At 41.9% G+C, this 25187-nt stretch overlaps 1 protein-coding gene across 12 annotated transcripts in view; it reads right to left on the bottom strand.

Annotated features, from left to right (window-relative positions):
- Window positions 1-25187, bottom strand: part of baiap2b (BAR/IMD domain containing adaptor protein 2b) — a 72059-nt gene that overhangs the window by 5620 nt on the left and 41252 nt on the right. For 6 of the 12 annotated variants that reach the window (XR_315281.3, XM_005913851.3, XM_005913854.3 and 3 more), the window contains 10 exons: window positions 24573-24634; window positions 23605-23676; window positions 21945-22082; window positions 11777-11929; window positions 8602-8838; window positions 7540-7744; window positions 6272-6473; window positions 5857-5937; window positions 4476-4644; window positions 3135-3172 (listed from right to left, as the gene is read on the bottom strand). Coding sequence is in view for 11 of the 12 variants with exons in the window: in XM_005913851.3 (XP_005913913.1) it covers window positions 3135-3172; window positions 4476-4644; window positions 5857-5937; window positions 6272-6473; window positions 7540-7744; window positions 8602-8838; window positions 11777-11929; window positions 21945-22082; window positions 23605-23676; window positions 24573-24634 (1357 nt within the window). In the remaining variant the exon portion in view is untranslated. Of the gene's footprint in view, window positions 1-656; window positions 1973-3134; window positions 3173-4475; window positions 4645-5856; window positions 5938-6271; window positions 6474-7539; window positions 7745-8601; window positions 8839-11776; window positions 11930-21944; window positions 22083-23604; window positions 23677-24572; window positions 24635-25187 lie in introns of those variants that run through there. The other 6 variants (XM_005913852.3, XM_014336234.2, XM_005913862.3 and 3 more) reach the window with 4 other exon arrangements.

Here is a 25187-nt window from a genome sequence, read left to right as displayed (position 1 = left end):
GCAGTGTAGGAGGAATGGGAGAGATGCACAGTTTCATTTTTAACCTCCTCTCTTTGGTGAAGAAAGCACTCAGTCAGAAGCCAAAACTACGTCCCAGCGGGCTAGCTCGTGGACACCAGATGTCAACAAAGGGACAGCGGTTTGCACAGACAGGCACTAACTGGGCCGACATACAGACAAGCACACCGGTATTTTTATTGAGCACACAAAGAATCAGACAAACAGTTCTCTTGACATTCTTTACTCACTGAGGTTTGGAGAAAAAAACGAATCAGGCTTTTAATCGCAGAGACAGCAGTACAAGAAGGCTGAATGAGGCTTCAACCACAAATGAATTCCTCTCCCCTTCAAAGCTGCAGGCGGCTGTGCCTTCAGTCTGTACTTTGGCTAAATGCAGCACAGTATAATCACCACTCTGTAGCCAGTGTAGTTTTTTTCTATTAATCACAATACCGCTGATGGTTCATGTGAAGTCTTAAGTTCCCATAAAACGACATTAATCACAGAAGTTAACCGACAGCAGAAGCACCACATGTGAATATTTTTGAATCTTTTAAATGAACTTTATGCCTATTTTTTATTTATGATAAAAAAACTATTTTAATGGTTTCGGTATCACGTGTACCGAGCAGCGCCGCAATACCAGTTGTCTTTTCTTTCATGCATGAACCAGAGTTTGCCTCCAACTCTAATCATTTTTATGAGCAATTAATCGATCCTTTCTTTTTTAACTGGTGATGTCAAAGTGATATCCTTCTAATGAGCTCAAAACCCAAATATATTTAATTTGCAGTCATATAAAAACAGAGAAAAGCAGCAAATGTCTGTATTTGAGAACCCGAAGCCAACAAATATTTGGCATTTAAGCCTGATAAGTTATTTCAAACACTTAATCGGCACAACACATCAGTTAACTGACTAACGAACAAACAGTTTCAGCACTAAACTCGGCTCAGAGCCTCACGTAAGTTAGTTGACCCCATTCAGCCTTGGCACAATATTCAGGCACCACAACAGACAGTCAAAGGACCCCGAGAGTGGTGTGTTTGTGTGTCCATCCGAGCGCAGAGGCTCACACTGAGAACGTTACAGTAAGTTTGTTTACACACAGTCAGAAATATAGACTATTACTTCCATAAGGTGCATTTTTTTATAAACTGATCATAGATACTGCATGACAAGCACTTCTGTATGGCACATTTATGTACAGTAAACATTCCCGTCACATTTTTTTTCCCCCACGTTTCATGTGTGAAAACATTTACATGAGCTGTTCACTACTCGCGATACATGGCCTCTTATGTCAGAGGAATACAAAACCTCACAGCATGAAAAGGTAGAATTATTGTTAAATACTGAAAGATCCAGTAAAAGCATTGATTGCAATGTCATTTTTACATAATATAAAAATCCTCTTTGGGATCAACCACTTTAGGATTACACCCTGATTTACATATCATTCTTTACACTGTCTTTCTGACTGAGAGCACTGACATTAGTGAAAATCAGATTCCTTCGTTGGGAAAATATAACTCCCAGCAATATATAAAAGAAATGTACATGCATGAAAGACAAGCAAAGGTTACATTTTCCTCACAGAAAATGTCCATCACACTGATTTTGAATATGCGGATGGCACAGAGTCCACTTTGTTCTGGTTTTGGCTTGGCTCTGCACCAAAGCTCCACCAGCGGCCCAGTGTGGCTACTGGCCAGTTAGACAGCACAGGGCAGGACTGAAGGACGAAGGGAGGGAGATCAGAGGGAGAAAAAGAAAGAGACCCAAGCGTCTTCCTCGAACTGACCGGCTTGGGGTGAGTTTATTGTCGTGAGAAGGAGGTAGGGAGGCGGGAAAGAGGGTGGGTTAAGGATGACAGATGGGCAGCGAGGTGCATGTCCTATCGTGTGGCTGAGTCTGTGCCTGTTTGTCTGTCTGTCCTCACACTGTCGAAATCAATTTGCCCTCTGTGGAACTGTGGACACAGAGAGGGAGAGGCTTCCAGGTGGGCTGGCTCAGGAGAAACAACAGCAAACACAAAACCAGGACACACGCAGACGCAGAAACCTCGTCTACCCTCCGACATGACAAGCATAACCTACAAGTTTAACTGGATCTGAGCCTCATTTTAAAGCAAAATGTGGATGTGGTTTTAACGAGCAGGGATTGAGTGAGTGCAGTTAGCAGACAGAAGGAGCTGCATGGAGCGTGGGGGGCGGTGGCGTGACGGGAAGGTGAGTCAAAGCATGATTTTCTTTCTTAACTTAATGAACAAAAGGAAACCTAAAACGACTTACACTTAAATTAATCAACTATTTCTCTTCCTGAGGTCTAATTAACTGCCACTTTGTCAGGTGCCTCCTGTGACTCCCCATTTCATGCACAATGTCCTCTGGACTCAGGAATACTGGCTTTTTGGAGCCCACAAGCAGGTCCATCAGTTAAGGATCCTAGTTTGGGCCCAGATCGAGACTGCATAACAGTCCCCACTTTTTTACTTTCACTTTGACTCGTCAGGTTTACGCACCAAAAACTGCTGGCTTGGGATTAGCCATTAAAAACTACTTGGCTTAGGTGTCTAAAGTAAGGTTTGTGTTAAAACAGCAGCACTTCTGAACACCAGAGGACTCACTGGGCATGGACGAGCCACACGGTGGCTTTGACAAAACAGCACTAAGAGATGATTAATGTAATCTAGTTTTACAGATAGAAACAATTGTTACTAATGGGTGACTTAAAGATAAAGCCAGCCTTCTTTAAAACCATTATGCGGTCAGAACTGCACCATCTTATCACCTATGGATTCCTATCACGCTGCTGCAAACAGAGGAGAACTAAGAAAAACAACACAAAGAGTGTGGTGTGTCCTGCTGGTTGTCTGTTTGTGGGTCTGAACTTGGCATGCACCAGGATCTGTCCCAATCCCTCATCTCTCCATCTTCAGCTGTTTGGTAAACTAACTCTCACTGATGCCTCAGATTCCAGCTCTCGAGCCAACGGGACAGAATTCCACTTTGGCTTCCCACCCACAAACACTGCCGAGTGCATTTGAAATGACTGAACTGGAACTGAGTTGAAACTGATTCCTGGCACACAAAAAAAACCACACTGACTGAATCAAGCTGAGTGGTTCTTACCTTGTGGGGAAGCGGGGCTCATACTCTTCGACTCCCTGCTGCAAAGACATAATCAAAGAAGAAAGAAACGTTTAGTTTGTGCACTTTAAATATGAACTCTGAAATAAAGCATGAAAACCACATTAACTGTCACTCATACCAGTATGATGAGATAATATAAGCTAATAAGATAATAAGGTAAAGACAGTGCTTAACAATTTCAACTGTTTATTAAAAACAAGAAGACACAAATGTAAAAGATCTGTAAAAATAAATTGTTATTTATTGAGCAAATAAATATTAATTAATAATATTTATTATTAATAAATTTACTTTTTAAATTTTACTGCATTCTCTCTTAAAGGCACATTTTACAAACTGTGCTCTTAACAAAAATTATTTTTGTTAACCAAAATAAAAAATTGAGTTTAGTTGAGCCTGGTTCTGAAACTTCGTGAACTGTTGCAATGACAAAAGCAGTCAGAAGGTGGCGACAAAGAAACATAAAGAAGAAGATGCAGCATCATCAAACGAAAACTGGAGATGTTAAAGAAACTGTATGGTAGGAAAATACACTACAATATACATCAGCCCCTCTCCTGGTTATCATCTCATTATTCTTTCACTGACTGGTTGAAATTGATGACTTAAAAGTGAAACAGTGTAAAATATATTTAACATATTTTCCATTTTTATGTTCATATAAAACAAACAAAATTTTGTGCTTTATTGAAGATCAAATCAGAAGTGAATGACCGAATAACTTCCACGCATACATATCCTTGACCAAAATTACAAAACACATTTTTCCTTAAATGTCAGCAGAGATGTTTCAAAGCTTGATGTTACATGACTGCTGAGCAATTAGGCATCGCCCACATGTAATGTTCCAGGTGAGGCGTAGGAGGGAAGGTGGGCCAGTAGTGAAGTTTACCGTTGCGTAAGGCTACTTTTGATTTTTCCTTCTGAAAAATTAAGCTGCCTCCATCGCCACAGCTGCCTTCTCTTTAGCCTGGCTGAACGCCGACTCTGTTATCAGCTGATGCCTGTCAGAAGCACTTCCTTCAGCGACAGCGGTAGACCTCTGCAATCTGAGCTGTGCCTCATCTTACACTCGACCCTCTGTGACCAGGAATGTGAAGCGAGGCAGAGCTGATTTGTGCGTTTATGTAAGCTAAGAGAGAGCGAGTCAAAGCGAAGCATCTCCGGCTGGCAGCACGTAGGGGGAAGCTACCTCCAAACTTTCTGAGACAGACGAGATCTTTGCCAGGTTTCGTGAGACTGCTCGTGTGTCATGTGTGAACCCATGTGGGTGGATGCGAGTTTGCATGTGTTTGTGTGCTTGTTTTGCAGACCCCCCACCTGTGAGAAGCCTGGCACCGCCACACTGTAGGGGCGTTGTTGTCTGCCGTGCAGCGCAGCAGCGCTCTGTGCTGCCATACGGGAGTGGATGCCATAATCAGGGACGGGGAGAGCCATGTCTTCTCTCTCTAGAAGGTTGCCCGTGCTGCTGCTTTTGCCATGGTGGAGACTAGAAACACAAAGAAGTACACAGAAAAGGAGGAAACTGTAAATCATGTGATCCCCCATCGGGCAATTCCTCCTGGGCCAATCAGGCGCTAACATTTGATGTCTCTAGGTAGGGAAGGTATATGGGCGAGTCACCAGGGGACTGATTTTGATTTTGGAAGTACTTTCATGATTGGTTTACTTTTGCTGCAAGGTACAATATCATTTTGAGTGCTGGGGCAGTGCAATCACATTATATTTATGCAATGTAATACAATAACATGCATTACTGTTCCCAGTATGAGTATGTCATATCGCAGTGTTATTTTGAGGCAGTATAGCCTAGAGTCTGATATTTGTATATGGAGTTTGTTATGTTTGTTTGTGTGTGTGTGTGTGTTCCTGTCTAGCTATCTTTGTGAGGACTGAAAACTGCTTGTGAGGACACACAACCTGGTCCTCACAAAGGCATTTAAAGCCATTTTTGAGGCTCAAAATGCGGTTTTAGTGTCAGGGTTACAATTAGGTTATGGTTAGGTTTAGGGTAAGGGGCTAGGGAAAGCATTATGTCAATGAAGGTCCTCACTAGGATAGCTGAACGGGGTTGTGTGTGTGTGTGTGAGACCACCTCCCTCCCCTCCTCGCTCATTGCTTCATCGATGTGTGACTACGTTCAGCAGACAGAGGCTTTCACCAGCTCCTAAGTGCATTTTTTGTGTGTGGGATGCTTCGTCTCCGGTGGGGTTTGTGTCATCCTTCACACAGCATCAAATCTCAACCAAAGCATTTCAGAAGATTTTAGCCAGGGTCTTTTATTTTGAAAATTGATCAGCTTCCTAATGCTTTTCCTGCCCATTTCATCTGCTCTGTGCAGTTTGACATGACTTTGGCCAAAATACACTCGCTGTGCATTTTGTGCCGCACAGAACAGAGAGCCGTTTCTGGGATGCTTCTGAAAAATGCTTCAGTACATTTGATGGACTCACAAGCACTGTACATGGGCACAATTACATCATTGCTGAAATACAACGCAGCTCCACCCCGCTGCCCGAGTAAGGAGTAACATCTCACATTAATATTTATGTAAAAACCCCAACTCTACTGGTAAAGGAGATCTGGCAGGTTAACCAACAAAATCATTAAGTTTCTGTGAATAATATTAATATTTAACTTAATAACATTCAGTTTGATTATGCATTCAAAACAATGAAGTCTGCAAAGTGCAAACACCCACTTGTGTACTCGAAGTTGCCGCATAGAGTCTCCTTCGCCATCAGTGATCACCCGTGTGTAGGAGAAGGGAAACCAGCCACGCCTGCAGAAGGAGGACATCAAATATAAACAACACAAAAATCAAATGCACAGCATTGGCTGACCTGTTCACCTACAGTCTGCAGTTGCCGCTGCCTCTGCAACCCACTTTGCAACCCTTCTTCGCCCCAGCTCCTCCACTTCATGCTGATCATGCCATTTCTGACTTATTTAACATTATGTCTGTTTGTCGCAGATTCCTCTATTCTGTCACTCCTCTCTCCAAGTGGGCCGAATATAAATCACTGCAGGTGGAAATAACGACTCAGCTTTGACTACAGTGATCCTGACAGAACTGCATTTGTCGCTTTTTTTGCTGCATTTCATTTTGCACTCACATCCTTGTCTTCTCATTCTCTCCATAGTGCCAGCCATCACGGGCCTCGGGTACCAGCAGGGTAATCACGTCGCCCTCAGCGAAGCTAAGCAGCGTGCTGTTGTCACCGGCAGCATGGGAGAAGACGGCCTGGACACGAGTTCTTCCGTTTTTCTCCAGACCTGCTGCCATGGAGCTGGACCGGGGCAGAGTGCGGGTCTCTGCTGTGGAGATGAGGAGGAGGAGGAGGAAGAGAGTTGTTATCACACTTCCATAAACTTCAGTTTTTGCTACTAAGCCCTTAACGATGCTTGAAACATACAGAATGTCTACAGGGATTTTATTCAATGTAGATTTTTATATTATTCACATTTTTGTGAAATATCCTCCTCTGAATCTATTTTTACTCAGAAATGTACCGTCTTACTTTGGTTTTATTATCACATCTCCTTCTATTCCCACTTGCTTTGGCCTCTTTCTTATTAAAACGGCACCGAGCATGTGTGTGGCAGCCGGGTCATCTCATTAGCTTTTTCTATATCTGAGATGCAGTAATTCTTTTCTGGAAATATACCTTCCAGTACATTCACTGTGATTAAAAGCACGCTGAATGCCAAGTTAAATTTGCTTTTCGAGATATTTTCATTTTGCCACTAAACAGCAGAACAACTCCACAACAAGCTGGCAAACTCACCGCCCTGAAATAACACTGGCTCACAATATTCTGCCAAGCAAACGATGGTCTTTTCATATATCCAGCTGCCGGAAACAAAAAGAACCATTTATTTGGAGTGCCGTTTTCTATCCTCTTGAATATTACTGCTGTAATTATGTTGTTTTTTCCTCAGACTTTGCTCTTTTGTGTTTTCACCTATATCTGACTGCTTTATATGTGACTGCTAGAGGTTCCTTTCTTCTTGAAGCTAAGTCTCGTCGTCACTTTGCTGTTTATTGCTGTGCAGAGAGACACTGTGGAGCTTTCTTTGTGAAACGAGCTGCTAGAGCTGGGGCTGAAATAAGGCTGATAAGACTGAACCAAACTGCAAATGTTCTCTAAAACTAAAACAGCCATGCAGGACTGGAGAAAGTGTCTGCCACTTTTATATTACATATAGTCTTTTGAGCCTTTCTTAATTTTAAAATACATTTAGGATTGTGAAGTCAGTTAACGAGTCCTTTCATCAGCATCCTTGCTCAGCAGAAAAGTGCAGCGTTAGTGTGATTATTGCCAGGACATGTTAGATTAAACACCACATCAGAATAAATGTAGCCCACAGTGTGTGTCCTTACTCAGTGTGGTCTTGCTCTTGGCTGGGGCGGCCTTGCGCACAGGTAGGGTGTTGGAGTACACCTCGCCTCCGTGCCGCTGAGTCTGCGGTGAGGCTTTGCCCTGGGCGATTTTGCCCTCCATCCACTGCTGGTAGTCTTCTCCTCCATGAACGCCGGCCGTACCATTCATCACAGGCATCCCTCCTTCCACACCTCCCATCAGCCTCTGCATGCAGGCAATTAAAATGCAAACATTTTTTCTTGTTACGTCACAAAAGGCTGTTACGCAACATCTTGAAGCTCATTAGTGATAATGAAGGAGGAGAGCAGATCTGGGTCATGAAATTGTGATTAGTGAAAACACTATTTGAGTTCACGCTGATTTGAAGATAAGCTTAAGGAGTAGCTGGGAGACGGCAAAAAGAATTTCAAAGTATATTTAGTCTGCCGTTATAAAACTCTACTAATCTGCACCACCGTAATTAAAATGATGAAGTCTTTGAATCTTGAAAGTCTGTGTTCATTTTTGAGCCTGCAGGAGGAGAAGGAAGGGGGCAGGGTGCCAAAGAGCCTGAGGATATAAAGACCAAATGATTTCATTTCCCTTGACCCAGATTTTGTGAGGATGTGTTGAGGGATTCCCCGATGCAGTTGACCGCTTGGATGGGCTTCTCATTCTCAAACCTCAAGAGTTAGAAAGTGTCCATAACCTAAAACTCTTTAAAAAAAAAGACTGACATAGCTTCTGGGTGCATTTTTTCTAACTGCCTGCAGGGGGCGACTCTTTGAACTGTGTTGTTTCAAATGGCTAGAAACAGTGAATACAGCAGAAGACTTCATGGAAATTCACTAACCAGTGAGTGACATCATGGTGGCTACACCCATCTTTTACATACAGTCTATTGTACATTGTAGTCTAAGCTTGAATCCTGAGTCCTCTCTATCACAACAAGCCCACAGCGAGCTCACTGGAACACAATAGTAACAGATGTTTATTTCTAACACGTAAGTGAGCGTGAAGAAACAAAGCACACGGGTGTACCAGTGTTTGGCAAACTAAATCAGGCCAGAAGAAGAACTCACCTGCTGTCCCATGCCACCACTGGCCCTGAGGGCTGCCAGCTCTGGAGGCACTGGCAGGGGTTTAGCACCAGGAATAGGCTCAGAGATGGGAAGGCCGGGGTGATGAGCACCAGGAGGCATGGTGCCCGTTGCACCACTCATCTGCTGGGCCAGAAACATGGCACGGTCTGGCAGTTTGTTGGGCTCGGCACAAGCCTGCTGCCACAGTGGGATCTTCTGAGTTAAAAGGTCCTTCCCCTGAAAGAAAGAGATGAGAAATACTTGGTAGTCAAAATAATGTGTAAGTTTTAAATCATTTGAATCTGTAGCTGAAAGGAAATGAGAGGGTACTAGCAGAGCGCAGCGGATCCGCCAAAGTCAGTACTCACTTTACAACTTCTTCTGCACATGCGCCGTATGCCACTTAAGCAGTTATGTAATATTCCAGAAAGAAATAAAATATTTCTTATTTGTAAGAAAAAACCTGGCTGACAAAAAGAGGAAAAAAGCTCACAGATGTGCTGTGAATATCACTTTTTTGTGGCGCAATAAACAGGTAAAGCTGGAGCTCCACAGCGTGAGTTGTTAATTTTTCTGTTTTTTTGGGAGCAGCGCTTGCCCCTGTTTGCTGTGGGTGTACATATATTTCTCTAGTTTGTTTACCTTCTGAAATAAAGCCGCTTCTGTAAGTGTTTTTTCCCCTGTAGGCATCAATATAACAACACTTTTTTTTTTTTTACATAATCCGAGCAGACAAAAAGGTGATGCAAGAAAAAGGGAAAAGGAAAAAGAACATGCAGTCAGCGCAGGCCACGAGGGATGAGAAGCCATACATTATACAGTAGTTCAGTTACATAAAGATACTTCTCATTTGCATTTGTCATCAGTGAATAAATGATGAAGTTCTGAGTTTTCATGAATAAAGAAAGACGGCGAGCAGAATCTGCTCTGCAAACAGCTTTTAACCATGCCAGGCTGGTGTGGAGGATAAACACAGCGTGGTTCCAAGGTTGTCTGGCCCCGCTGAGTGCATGTGGGCCACAGTGTCAGGTGTCTGCGTGTGGGTTGGATGATCAAACAAACTCACACATACACAAAGGGAAAAAAGTGCAGCAAGAACTAATTCGCACTGATAAAGTGACATCATGTAAGTGGCGATTCAAACTTGTTCTCTACGGAGAGTTTGGTCGACGGGCTCAGAGACGGCCATGTCAGCTCACGCCGCCTGTGGCTATGAGGCTGTGAGTACACAACATACGTAGATTATCCACAGTTAATGCAGCTTTTGTTGTTTCAGGGGACTTAAATTATTACTGAACAAAGCAGGTCAGAAGGAAACACTGTTAGCGCTTCCTTTTTGTACCTGCATCAGTGAAATTGCGATGAATGAAGTATGACCCACGCAAAGCTTTGTGTTTTCATCAAAATCTCTCTCGGTTCATGTGGATGTTGGCGAAAAAGATGAGTCATAACAATCTAAGCTTTTCACATAGTTAAGGTGGAGCGTAGGTGGGCAGAGCTTTAGCAGTGATGACAGAAATCGACAAGGAGAAGGCGGCTCTGTTTTCTTTCATTCTTTCTTTTCAGCTGATTGACAACAGCACGAGAGAGCCGCTCGCCTACAGTAACTAATAAAACACGAGATTTCCCAAAGTAACAGAGAGCTTCAGCAGTCATCTCACAGTACATGTACTCCTGAGGGTAACTAAGAAGTACCGGACCTGCAGGGTTTCAACAGTTCAGTGGAGCGAAGCAGCAATAACTTAGGATTACATTTCATTTCTAATACTCTTACAACCAAAGAAACGACGACATAGTGATACCTCAGCTGCTTCCCTGAGTCTGAAGCAACTACCTGGTCCTGAGCTTCACAACCACCCAAAAATACATTTACATAAATCTAAATAAATAGGGTGACTACAAATGATTATTATCATCACCACATGAGTTTAATTCAACTATCAGAGTCTTTCAGAGCCTCACATCCACTGAAAAAGCTGAAAGTGGGAACTGTTTTTTCAAAAATAAGTATTAATGTGAACTCCTCTAAGACAATTTTTTTAAGGCTGTTTAATCATCACAGCAGCAGTTTGTGTTCTGTGCTTCCTCCCTCTGTCTATCAATCACCCATTCAGACACTTCACACCCACACACAGTGAGTCTGAACCAAGTGTTCTTGCAGAAGTAGGTCACTCTCCCTCCCACCGACCTCCACACTCCCTCCCATCCTCCTCTTCTACATCCTCTCGCACTTCCCTTTGCCACTTTTTTTTTTAAAATAATTGACATTTTACATTTGTACAAAACAGACAAAACAGGAAACGAACATTTTCACATTTTACCATTTGTGAGGGAGTGCGATACAGGAGTCGTGATTGGCTGATGCATCTGAGGCGTCTTTAGGGTTTTTGATGGAATTAATACATGAAAAATGCAGAAGGTCGCCGCGAATGGTAAAGGAAGACGATAAAGCGGCACACGTCTCCTATCTCATTCATTTGGAGTGAAATATTGGATTTTAGTGCTTTAGTGCATGTACTGCGTAAGGGTGCAGAATGGCTCCTCCCCACCAACCAAGTGGGAACATACATTCATACTTTCGCCGAGGCTCTGAAGCCAAACAATAAGGTTGAAGCTGGGTGGTCCTAAAGTTGTAACAACTTAAAGGTAAACATATTTTTTAAGATGATGAAGATAAACTGAGGGGCTGCGTAAAGACTCACTATGAGATAAGTAATGATTATTTTGATCATCATCATTTGTTTCCAGGAATACAAATATGAAGCTGATAAAGCCCCAAAACTCAATTTTATTTATTTTTATTTCTATACTGTAGCGCCAAATCACATCAACAGTTGCCTCAAGGCGATTTACATTGGAAGCTAAAGACCCTACAATAACACAAACCTGTTACACAGCTGGAAGTCCTAAAGCAGCATTTTAGCCTGCTACCCTTATTGGGAAATGCCTCAGTTACCAGTGAGCTATGAATGTGGTCCTACCACGACCAACAGTCAATGAGAAGACCAATGGTGTTGTTGTGATGTCACAGCCTTGTGACTGTAAAAACAAAGTAACTAAAAAAACTAAAACTTTTAAAACCTATAAAAGTTCTTGTTTTTTCAGGTTTTGGAACAACATAAATGATGGTGCTGTAGGAGCAACAGCAATTCAAACATATCAAATATCTTCTCACCTTGTTGTGGTAGACGCTGCTGTTTTTGGCCACAGCACACTGACGGTCCACCAGGAAGCAGTACCTCCTCCTCTCCTCAGACAGAGCGTTCTTGTAGCCCTCAGCGATGTAGTTATCCAGCTCACTCTGCTTATTACTGATGGCCTCCACATACTAGGAGCAAAAAGAAAGCACATGAAACAAAAACATGGAGGACAATCTTAATCCAGACACTCGACCGATAATACAAGTTTCAAGGAAAAAGTAGGACGCCATAAACTGGACTGGAAATGCGCAACATCTACTCCGGTGATTAATAAACTGATACACTCTGGAGTAAGTTTTTAAGAACAAAATCTCTTTCCAGAAATGTATTTTTACAGAAGTTCAGGGATGCGGTGTCTTGATGATTCTCAAAACCCCCGAAAACTGTTATGTGAAGTGGGTGAATCAACCGTTTAACAATCAAAGCTTTAAATGACTTCAGATAATGGACAGAATTTCGATGGCTCAGGCATCATACATCACAATCGTGACATATAAAAAGCAGACAAATTGGGCTTTCGTGTGCCGCCTTGAAAATTAAATCGAAAATGTCACAGCACATCAGACCTGAAAACCGTGAATTAGACAGAAAGAAGTCAGGCCCCTCAGGCTGTCTGATCACACATCTATTATGTGATCACAGTGACTGGTGCTCTAAATTTCCCGCAGATTAGTTGAAATCCGCTCTTTCCGAGCTATATCGAGCTTTTAAACTCATTCAACCTCCTTCACCAGCTCAGCCCACTGAGTCCATTTAGTGCTTGTACTGCGTAAGGGTGCAGAATGGCTCCTCTCCACCAAACAAGTGGAGCCACTCGTCCACATCCACAATCACCTTGAGGCACACAAAGGCAAAATTAGAATGAACGCAGGCTCGCTTACGTAAGTGAAAACATTCAGATTCCCACGGTGTCACATAATGTGAAACAACATTCTCTGAGTGCCAGACAGCAAGGAGCTCCTGGATGAGGCGTTAATGACCGCGGCTCGGTGGTTTGCAGGGAAACTTAGAAGCCTACGCACTGTCATGTGCAACTGGCTGTTTGAACTAGCACCAGTGCTGTGGATGGCAGACTGGAGCTTTTAAAAAAGAGAAAGCAGCACTTAAATGACCTAACACTGCGCTATAACCACCATCACACACTAAGCAGCACCAGATAGTCCTTTAATGAAGCATAATCATGTGTTCTTTAGAAAATATTACTGCCTCACCATCAACATCACACTTACCGACAACATGGGAAACTGAAAGTATAAAAAGAAATCATCTGAAGTATTTTATGCAAAGCTGAAATTTACTGGACTGCTTGAATTCTTTGTTATCAGGTTGCCCTAAAAGCTCCCCGAAAAGCCTTCAGTTGATCTGGAACGCTGTAGCGAGAGTACCAGAGCGCATATTTCTCCCATATTAGCTTCTCTTTATTGGCTTTCTATTAAATTCAGAATTTAATTTAAAAGCCTTCTGCTCACATGCAAGGCCTTGAATGATCAGGCCTCAGTATATCTTAAAGACCTCATAGTGCTATATCATCCCAACAGAGCACTTTGCTCTCAGACTGCGGGCTGGTTTGGGGTTCTTCGAGTTTCTAACAGTAGAATGGGAGGCGGAGCCTTCAGCTCAGACCTGTCTCCTATGGAACCGGTTTGGGATCACCAAACAAACACCTTCTTCTCTAGATTAGCCTCAAAACGTTCCTTCTGGATAAATCTTATAATTAGGGCTGGATCAGGTCACCCTAAACCATCCCTTAGTTGTGCTGCTATAAGCTCGCGTAACCTTCTCACAGCAACCTGAGCCCCGTTTAGGTACTATTAATTCACGTCATTACCTGACCCTCGACCACTTTTGTCCATAGTTTGTGTTTTCACAGCTCTTTAAACTGGTTCACTCCAGTTAAACTGATTTTTCACACTGCAGATGTATTTTATTGACATGATATTCATTTTTGTTTTATCTGTGCCAAAAATCCCCTTTGGGGTTGTGTCAGGAAGAGCGTCTGGTGTAAAACACACGTGGAGCTACTCTCTGTGGCAACAACCTCGTGACAAAGGGGAAAGCTGACTCTTTTCTGACTCTTTAAAAAAGCTTCTTCAGACTTTTTCTGTATATAATTGAATAGAAATAAGAATTCGCTGAACTTATTAAAGAAAATCTAAATTTTAAAAGCAAAACTGAACAATATCGTCACAGTAAGCTTGTGTTCATGTAAAGCTTTGGCTCATCCTTTAAATAGTAAGTGCTCCAATTAAAATGTAGCCATAGCGCTCTGCCGGCTGAGAGATTTAATTAAAAATCATCTGTGGAAATAAATGTGCAGGCACCAAAATAACACTATCACACAATCTAATGCACAGAGATCAACATTAAAACAGGAAGGCTTTCACTTCCGCTCGTCCTTATTGAGAAAATTGGCCGTGAAGACATTATTGTGAAATAAGCAGTGGTGGATTTTCTATCTGCTGATGTTACATTTAGGAGTTAAGTGAGGGCTTTTGCAGAGAGTGGTTCATCATGCATTTAATTGTTTAGGCTTGTAGTTCTCTATGGAACCGACTAACTCTAGAAATATTTATTTTTCCTGCTTTTTAACCAATAACACTCTCATAGCCACGCAGTGTTTATGACAGTGTAATACTGTGCCGAACCTTAACTACATATGCTCGTTAGCTTTATGACAATCCTTCACTGGGGGTCATTTACACACTTTATCACTGCGAGTGCTTTAAAACTCTGTCAAGATTATGACTGTAATAAAAGTAGGAATAAATAAGAGTATGGTACGAATATTTGATCTATGTCATCGCCACTCCTTACTGAACCTGTGTCTTCATACAGACGGTCACTGGTCTTCAGGAAGAAGACACATTCACAGCGATCGGCTGTCTGTGCTGGTGTTGGTGTTTAATGAGTCTAATAGACCCCGACTGACAGGTAAGATGTGGCAACAGCTGCAGACAACCAGCAATTAATCTCATCCTTTCACTCTTCACTACAAAGTGATTACAGTTGGAAGCACAGAGTCCCATTTGTGCCGGAGACTAGGTTGAGTGCAGTCATGAAAAATATGCATATAATCTATTCCTGTGACATATTTGACAGTTGATATTACAAAGATTTTGGACATCTGAACTATTTAAATTCTGGTTGGGGGTTTAAATCCTACCACACGAAGACACACAAGCTCGGTTTTCTTTTGCATTTTAATCAAAGTTCAGCCAACTTTTTGTTTGTTCTTCTACGTCTAAGTTTTATGTTAATTATCACCAATTTCAGATTAAAATGAAAACAAAATATTAGTAAAAGAGCATCCGTTACTTTGGAGACAAAGTTAGAGCGGGGTGGCTGAGATGGTCTGGGCATTTGCAGAGGAGGGAGGGTGGATATACTGGACAAAAGGTGTTAAAGATGGAAAAGAGGAAGACCTCAGAGAAGACTCATGGATGTAATGAAGGGAGACATGTCGAGGGTTTGTGTGACAGGATGAAATGAAGAGAGATGATCCACTGTGGCTTAAAAGTTGACAAAAATAAAGCAACTCTTTTGTTAAAAACTGGATACTATGTAAGATACTGTCTACAAGTATCTATAGTTTAACCAAAGACAGAAAGCATGACTGCTCATGCTAAAATCATCCTTTTTTCAAAAGTGAAACATATACCCATTAATTATGAGCCTTTTTCACCACCCAGTTTCTGTGATGGGGTGAATAATGTGCTCTGTGCACTCCTCATAGGCAGGTGGTAAAACTCAGTGCTACAAAATAAAGACATTCATGTGGCTGAATCTGGTTATTTAGCAGAAAAGAACAATCTCCTAGAACTAAACAAAGTTGTTTATGTAGGCGAACAAAGGCTGAACATGCACCAATCACCCACACTGGAATATTAAATGGTGACAAAAAAGTGGCAGCAGCAGAGGAAGATGAAGGCCATTCATGAGTCATATAAACAGCGGAGGTGGAGCCGCTTGCAGGTATCGCATTCCGACCCGTCGCGAGGTTAGAGCGGCCAGAAGGGTGCAGTCAATCACCGGGAAGTGACTGATGGAGCGGTTTCCCCCTCCGTCAGCTCTCTGCCTGATTTCCTGAGAATTTTACTCTTTAAGAGTTACAGGAAATAAATCTGCGGTTTACCGAGGAGGTCACTTGTTTATTTACTGAATTCCTCGTGATTATGTCATCTTCCTAGAATGCCATGTGAACTCAAAAGGAAACCGAAAAACGTAAAAGGAGACATTTAATTAGCAGAAGCTGCCAAACCGGTCTCCTCTATCTCAAGCCTAAAGCCTTCCTCCTCTAAGATCCTTTACTCACAGCATGTAGACATAAAGGGCTGCAAGCTTAGACTAAACTGTAGTCCCTGAATGTGTTTTGGGGCATAACTCATTTTCTTTATTCTATTTAGGATTTATTGCAGACGTACTGCGTTATAACGGGTCTGGTATTAAAACCTAGTTTAAAAAGCCATACTGTACTTACACATGGTTGATCTATCTAAAGAGACTGTATAAGGAAGGGGGGAAATATTTGGCAACAGCAGCTTTTTGGTTTATCATCATCATAATAATATTGCATAATGTAATAATAATTACATTTAAGTAGGCCGAAACAATGACAAGTAGAAAAATCAAGTGTAGCTACAGTAGAAGAATCAAAATAAAACTTTAACCTCCTCGAAAAGACCAAAAACTTGACTAAACGAGGAGTATGTCAATGTAATCTCTCAGATCATGAATTCTGTTATATCTTAAATAATCCTTATGCTGCCATTGCATATGCATGAGAAAGGGACGTATATGGAATATGGGATGCAAATGTTTATAAAAGCATCCCTGGATAATTGATATACTGTACATCCAAGTGCATTTCTTCACCACAGCTCCTTCTCCATTATTCATGCAGCTTCACTACATTAAGCCTGATCACCCTCAGATATGGAGCCCTAATTAGATTCCTACTTGCTTTTCATGTTACTGCCAATCAGCCACTCTTCACCCAAAAGCTCCGCCTTTACACAAATATAAATCTGGCCAAACACTACTTCTGGTTTCTGCTGACAGTGAGCCCGATCAGCATTTAAGGCCTGTGCACGGAGGGAGATGGTGTCCAAGTAATCACCGAGTTTTCACATTAAAGATGATCTAAATCACTGGTGCAAAAACTCTGCTGAGTATGAAACATGTCTGTCTGTGGTGGAAACGGCCATTCAAAAAGCCTATCGGTACCGTTTGCAGCGTTTTCTTCAAAATGACACCGAGCTGCGCAGAGGGATGTTAAGCAGTGTACGGCTGTAGGTAAATTCATTCATTACATGGAGAGGTTAAAGACTACCTCCACATCCAGCTCTTACAGCTAAAGCTTTCTGTGTCTCACTGAGAGGAAAGTAAACGCAAACTGCCAAAAGGGCGAAAGTAATAACAGACTATTGTGTTAACTCCCTCCAGAGGAGCCTGCCAGCCATAAAAAGAAAATGAAATTGATTTTGATGTCTCAGCGCTGATCCTAGTCATAAGAAACCCAAATAGTAAGGTCCCATCTTGATGAGTAGAAGGCCTACAGCATATGTGTTTCAATAAAACCTGGTTATCAGATACATGTGGCAGACTTCTAACAACAACAACAACAACATGATAATAATAACAATAATAAAATCCCCAAAAGGGAGCTGATCCTATAGACGGTACATAAAAGATGGACCTAGCCACAAGCAATGTTTTTTATTTTTTTTAAATTAGAAATCATCCAAATATAATTCCCTCGAAGTCAGCAGGTGTAAATTTATAGCTGAAAACAGAAAGGGTGACATCGTGGTTGCTATGCCCATCGTTTATATACCGTTTATGCTGTAATTTTGGATATTAGCAGGATAGTTTTGAACTCGGATATCAGAAAGTAGCGTATGATATCTAACAAGCAGGGTTCAGAGTTATTAAACTATAATTACATTTACAGTATATAACCTATTTGTATTTCATGCTATATTTGGTGTCTGTTTTACAGCTGATCAGAAATCAGTATTGTAATGTGAGCAAAGGGTGCGATTCTATTCTTTGCATCTGAAATGATCACAACAAAAAAGCGTCAGCACATAAATGTAGAAACATCTCTTTCCATTCGTAACATTTCCATTAAAGCGACTTATCAACTGAGCCTGGTTATGTAACGCAGAAATGTGTCTGATGGAGCCAGCTAAGTGTGTTTACACGTGAAGAACAAGAGCACACAAGCGGCAGAGGGAGATCATTAATCACAGCCAAGCTGGCTACGAGCTGACTTCCTCTTATCTTCAACAAGACGCCCATAAAAAAAAATAAACACACACAGAAACAAAGAAAAAGGTTTTAACTATGCACAGTTCTCACTTACCTCTCATCAGCCTCGCATTCCTCTCATGATGAGATTGTAGTTTTGATTGGTGTTACTGCTGATTAATGTGAATATCTGTGACATCGTTGCTCAATATGCAGAAATATTCATTAAACAAGTGTCTGCAGATATGTTCTGTCCCTTTATGAAACACACGAAGGATCTGTGTCCTAAGCGTGGTCATCTCACAGTTTCTGTAAGCTGCACATAAAATGGACGAGCTGAAGTCTCTGCAATCAATCAGTGTGGGAAGATTCAGAGTTGGCCCCGAACAGAAGAGATCTCAGAAAGACGAGACTTTCTTCAGAAAAGTGTGGAAAAGCATGCTGGTGTATTTTTCTCAGTAGGACATCGATGATTTAGGAGATCGCAGTGAGTCGAACAAGCGTATAAAGGGAAATGGCTCTGCGCTGATGAGAGACCACCGACGAGACTTCATTCAAGTGCCAGTGCGACTCGATTACGGCTAATTATAATGCAAATTCATCAAATACTTTTTATTACTAGTACTGTCTCTAAAAGTAGTAAAAGGCCATGTCAGTCTTGTTTTGTAAAAACTAGCATAAAAAGCACAGAGTATATTTATTTACAATAATCTAAAAATAAAAACAACTCGCTAACGCTCATATTTGACAGGATGACGATACAACTATTACTAAATTACTGAAGATTATTCAGTTATGTTGTTTTATATTCAGTGTTTTCCTGAGTTTAGAGTTGATGAATATCAAAGGAGAAGAAAATGGTTTCTTTTTTCTTCTATTCAGCTTTTTTAAAAAACATTTTATTTCTCTTCTTATCATCCTGGGATTCTGCAAATGTACTGACCTTGTAACTCTTGCAGCATTAATCATAATGTGAAGTACTGATGTTGATATTCTTTCCATTGAAGCATGATAATGTTAAACTGGAGGATGAATAAAACCGTTCTAATGAGCATAACCTAAACCTAGAGTCCAAATAACAAACACATCAGACTGTGTGCTGTGCTTAAAGAGAAGTTTTGCTGCCCCTGAGAACTGCCCGCTTTAATATTAACATCAGTCTTGAGCTGGAGGAACGAGCGGCAGTTACTTTAATCTGTGTTTTCTCTTCCTCGCTGCTCTAGAAGGCACCAGTGAGCTGTGCCATCATTTAATTAAAAGTTAGACAGTGGAGGATGCTGTAGTGATGGCCTCATTTCATGGAAGGAAGTAAGCAAACTTTCAAGCTTGCTGCTGCCAGAAAACACCCAGATCCTTGCTGTATGCCATGCTACAAAAAGGCAGATCTGTGTTTCACTTTTGCCTGGTGTCACTTGTTCCTGCCAAGACCTGATTCCCACGAGAGCCCTTATGATGCACAACAAGAATCTGGCCTTTTAAACATGCTGTTGCCCTCTGACTGTGCTAAGGCTAGTCAGGAGGCCACAGTACATGCTAGCATACTCAAAAGGTGAAGACGTGGCTGCTCTTGCTCGGAGCTTTCACACCCAATAATACATTAAGGCCCAGAGGGAATGACAGACCCTGTGCTGGTGTTCCTCATGCTGCAGCTGAACCCCCCCCCCCCCCCAGCCCCCCGTATCGATTTTTGGAACGACCGACTTGGCCGCCCCCTTCATGCTCCAGCAGCCATCCACTGCGGCAACACTAACAATTACACAATAATTACCTCCCCTGCTGCTCCCACAGAGCAGCACAGGGCGACTTCTTCAGCCTTTATATGTGCTGCACAATTAGCTTTTTAGCCTCTGATCCCTGTTTTCTTTGCAGTATAACGATAAGTTAAAACCACATTGTGCATGACTTCATGATATATGATGACCTCTCTTTCTGTAAATTTTTGTAAGTTGGACCAGAACTGATCTCTTAATAGTATCAAGTCAGCTAACAATGACCGTAATACATTTCAGGGGAAGGGAACTTACAATACATACTTTGGACCAGTGCTCTGTTCAAACAGCAATAGCTGATGTGACAGAGAAATGACCTCTAAAGAGACGTGTGAACCTCTGTTTTTACCCAGTGCAGCTGCAGGTGAGTACTTGTTTTGTGCTTGACAGGCTGTCAGCAGATGAAGCCCCATATTCCCCTTTACACTGAGTTTAATTTGATATCGTAAGTGCTGACAACACATATAAGCTTCAGAGGTCCATCAATCATACATTCAGCATATTGCTAACACCCAAATATACAAACATAAACAAGTGTGTGTGACATTTGAGTAAGCAGACAGCCAGCTGTGGAGATAGCAAAATCTGCCTGAAACTGACTTTATGACGCTGCAGCTGTAACAAAAGCGATTTCCGGATTGAAGCCAATTAAGGCTAACCTATATAAGGCTGCATACGTGTGCAAACGTCAACTAAGAAGCACAAGAACATAAAAGGATATCATCTTCCTTCCCTTTGCATCCTCACTCTCTATCAGCCTGTCAGATCCCAGCAGCTAACAGCAGCATCTCCTGTGCAGGTTGTATAAGAGGGCACGCCCACCATGTGTCACCGCAACACCTACAGATGAGAGCGCAGAGACTTGCACCATCTAATCACGCCTCCGCTCAAGCAGTTACCGGGACACGAGAGAAATATGCCTCACTCAACCCATTCACCTGGCCTAGATACTGTCAACAAATATTATGCAACGCCGATAAGTGCAGCAACTAATGACACAGATAAATTATTAAAAGTTGTGGGAGTGCATTGAACAGTTACCAAATAGATGTAGTCAAGCTCCTTTTATCATAATGCTTGGTTTTTTTCTTAAACTGGTGCAACACCGGCGATCATAGCCATGTTAGCTTTGGTTAACATGGCTCATATTATATTAGTGCTATATAAATAAAACTGAATTTAATTTACAGAAATTTAAATCTAGCAGGACATAAGCAATTTTTATGCATCAGCATCTATTTTGCTTCTGTTGCTTTGTCAGATCTTTTCTTTAGGTGCAACATCTCTACAGATTCTTTGATTTATTAGTATAATATATAAGAGTTTCATCACTTTTTTCCCATAGACTTTTTATTTGGGTTCTTAAGGTATTTTATACACATTTTAGAGGCAACATTTAAACAGCATGTACAGGATAATGCTCGTTACCCAAATCATCAGTCTGGTAGGTGTAAAACCCACATGGCTTTATTTTGTCTACTCTATTGGGGAGTAGACTAAATATTACTATGTCTGTTGGCATCTAGGGTTTTATGATCTACACTAAAACTCCAGTCTCAATTAAAATTTGTGTGTTGTTGTCTGAGTGGTAGCATTCGCTATCTCCATTCCCCCTCAGAGACCGGGTACACAAAGCACGAATGCACGGTCGGGGGCCACATCCCATTCAGCTCAGCACGTCCTATCCCATCAGCACCGGCAGCAGTCACGGATTACTAGGCGCACTGAGGCTCAAATCCCATCAGGAGGAGGGAAAGCATCTGTGAGCCAGGAGGAGCCGAGTGTGTGGTAGACTGAAAAGTCAGCACGAGTTCACTAAAAGTCTCTGTTGGCGTTTCGAATTTTGACACTGCTGAAATAAAGATGGAGTGAATTATGTGAAACAGACATTTTCAGCAGAAGCTGACTGGCAGGTTGTCTGCGCCACATGCTGGCCTGAAGCCAGCCGGATCACATTTTTTTGGCACTGGCATTTGTAGCCATGCTGCCATGCATTTTTTAAAAGAGGTCCTGCAGATAGCCATACGGATACTGGTGATCCATAGACATCTGCTTTTTTCTTTATTGATCCACTGAAGGAGCTGCACACATTTACATTGACCGACACACACACTCACACACTGACCTGCATCTCCTTGTCCCCATATTTGGACGGGTGCTTGCTGCCCTGGCTCTTCCGGCGCAGTTTCTTTAGCTCTGCCTGGCACTTCTCCAAACTCTCCCCTTTGCTCTTGTGCTCCATCTGGTACTTCTTCAGTGCAGCCTGGGGGGGAAGGGGGGCAGCACAAAGTCAGCAGGGGCACAGCAGTGCTGCTCGCACGTGTCAGCATCAGCAGATGATGTTTCACACTGACAGAGGCAGACATTTATTTGACAAGTGGTCAGCTTCTGCATCACTGAGACAGGAGAACTGAGGTCTCTTATTTCTCCTCCTCACTCCCAATATTTTGTTTCCTGATCGGATGTTTTTCTTTTCTTTGTGTATCACATGTATGTATCACAACATCAACTGTAGCGTGTTCATGTCAATAGTATGCATTATATAATATGTTCCTAACAACTTAAAGGAACATGCAAATCAAATTAAAGCATTCATTTGAAAACATATTTGAGTGACATTCATCCAAAAGCCCTCCAAGAGTGCTTAGAAATTCTTTGTTTAGCATTACATAACGCTCTGGGGGCTGATTCCAAACACAGATCACCCCAAATAAATTCCTCCACTTAATTTTGTTCTTTTTGTGCAAAACTCCTCAGTTTCCCAGAATTTCTCACTATTCACGGGACAGAATAGGATGTGATTTATGTAACTTGCTGCAGTGGTTTGGATGAAAGCCGGTGGAAAATTAAGGAGTGCATTTTGACTCCGAGCCAGTGATTTTATGCGAATGTGGTTCATACTGTATTCCACATAAATTCACTCCCATGAGAGGTCCAACAGGATGTTTTATTCAAGCTCGTGGTGGGGCAGGTGTCCTGTTACATAATGAATCTGAATATTATGCCATCAGAATCTCCTCAAGCAGTAATTCTTATCACAAGTGGTTTTCATAAAATTCATGCAATTAAGCCGGGATCTTTTTTTTCCTTAAAATGAAACATGAAGAAGTACCCAACGAATGTCCATGAAATGCTCCAGGAAAGCACAAGGTAGAAGTAACTAAACGGTATCATTGTCTATGAACGTCTACAACATTTTAGAGATGAATGAAATTGACTGAATCAAGTAAAGGCTAGCTAGTGTCCATCAGTTAGTCTTCTAAGGGGCGATCGTGGCTCAAGAGTTGGGAGTTCGCCTTGTAATCGGAAGGTTGCCGGTTCGAGCCCCCGGCTTGGACAGTCTCGGTCGTTGTGTCCTTGGGCAAGACACTTCACCCGTTGCCTACTGGTGGTGGTCAGAGGGCCCGGTGGCGCCAGTGTCCGGCAGCCTCGCCTCTGTCAGTGCGCCCCAGGGTAACTGTGGCTACAATGTAGCTGCCATCACCAGTGTGTGGATGGGTGGATGACTGGATATGTAAAGCGCTTTGGGGTCCTTAGGGACGAGTAAAGCGCTATATAAATACAGGCCATTTACCATTTCTTTTAGCGCTGCTTTGGTCTCCACCAGTTTCTCCAGGTGGTTTCTAAACCAGTCTGCAGCTTTGAAAAATACTTGTTGTGTGCTGTTGGAATCAAAGTGATGAGTTTGAACTAAACAGCAACAGTGTAGCCAAACCAAAACAATAAGCTAGAAGAGGCTGAAAGGCCCATTAGAGCAGCACAGTTTGTGAAGAAGGGAATCTCACATTCAGGTATCGCGCGTCCAGCTCGACCTTCTTCTCCAGCTCTGTGAGCAGCTCGTTGTGGAACGACTTCAACTGCAAGACACAGAAAAGCCTCAAACACAATGCAAGAAACAACAAAATGCACTGAAACCTCAAGCAGTCACATGATCAACCACAGCAGATTATTTTTAAAACAGGAACGTCACTCATGAGTTAGTGTTGGTGCAGAGGAATGCCGTGAAGTGTGAGACTTTTCCAGTTACAATGCAAATAAAGGAGGGTGTCTGGCAGTGTGCACCGAGTTTGCTGCCTGTGTGCACGTATAAGCTGAGAGAACACAGGACAGTATAGACTGGATTCTGCACATAATATACTGTGACCTTCCTTCTCTCCTTTGGATATGTTCATATAACCCAAGTTCTATTTAACTTGCTGAGAGTCAGCACCGAATGAAATATTTGCATAAAAATTTAATATTTGCTCAGTTTCTAATCTGCATCTTGTACCACTGCACAAAAAAATATCATTATTACCTTGAATCTTTGACACCTATTATCCAAAAGATCAAGGATTCCAGTTGCAAAATACCCTTTAACACAATTTGCATAAACATTAAAGACAGGATGCTCCTCGCTGTTTCTTTTTGTTGACTGAGCGTTTCCTTCTAATGTTGCCACAATTGGCCAATTTACTCTTTGCTGGATTCAAATAAAGACCTTTTGGAGAAGTGAAATGAGAATGTTTTCAGTCTGTAATGACTGTAATTTACATATCAGAGTATCAGTAAACAAACCATAGCAAATAAAGAGAGTTGCTGCCATTAGAAACTGGATTTACAGTAGAAGCTACTCGTGTACAGTAGGGAGTGTGTCTTGCTGGGTATTAAATGTTAAAATATATCGCGTGACTCCAAAGCAACCATCCCACAATCCGTCTGGCTCGAGGCTTAAGAACTGCTGATTTTAGCAACACCACCACCACATGCTCACCATCTCCTCAAGCTGGATCTGGATCTGTCTGTGCACTTCAGCCATCTGAAAGAGCACATCCCCTGGAGAGAGAAGACAAAGAAAGACAATAAACAAAAAGAGAGAAGGGAGGGGAGGGAGAGAGGGAAAAAAGATAGCGATATTAAATCATTCAAACTCTGTGTGAGAGCAACACACATCGTGCAAAAAGAGAGACCATGCAGCTGCGCAAAACAGATGAGAGACAGGTGTACGGTGTCGAGGGAAGAGGACAAAATGAGACAGCTCGTGATATCGACGAAGCAGACGAAACTCAAAACAGTGACAAAAATTAAAAGTGCACTCGAGAAATATGCGCTAATGAATGAAAAATGAAAAATAAGAGTGTTAACCAAGAAACCTACTGAAAGTATGTGGATTTCCCTTTTACCAAGAGCTTACAACACTACTGCTAAGAAACACACAGGAACAGCATGGTAAAAGAAAAAATCTTTAGTATTTCATCCTTGCAATAAGACATATGTATTACTACAACATAACAGGGGAAACACCAAAAAGCAGACCCCAGAAAGAAATCAAAGCTAAAAATAGAGAACGAAACAAAACACAAAAAACTAAGTAGAAAGTAAAGGATGA

Source organism: Haplochromis burtoni, unplaced genomic scaffold (genome assembly GCF_018398535.1).
Source record: "Haplochromis burtoni strain Fernald_Lab_line unplaced genomic scaffold, NCSU_Asbu1 Contig_6, whole genome shotgun sequence".
Classification (NCBI taxonomy): Eukaryota; Metazoa; Chordata; class Actinopteri; order Cichliformes; family Cichlidae; genus Haplochromis; species Haplochromis burtoni.
This window is presented reverse-complemented; position numbering and strand designations above follow the sequence as displayed.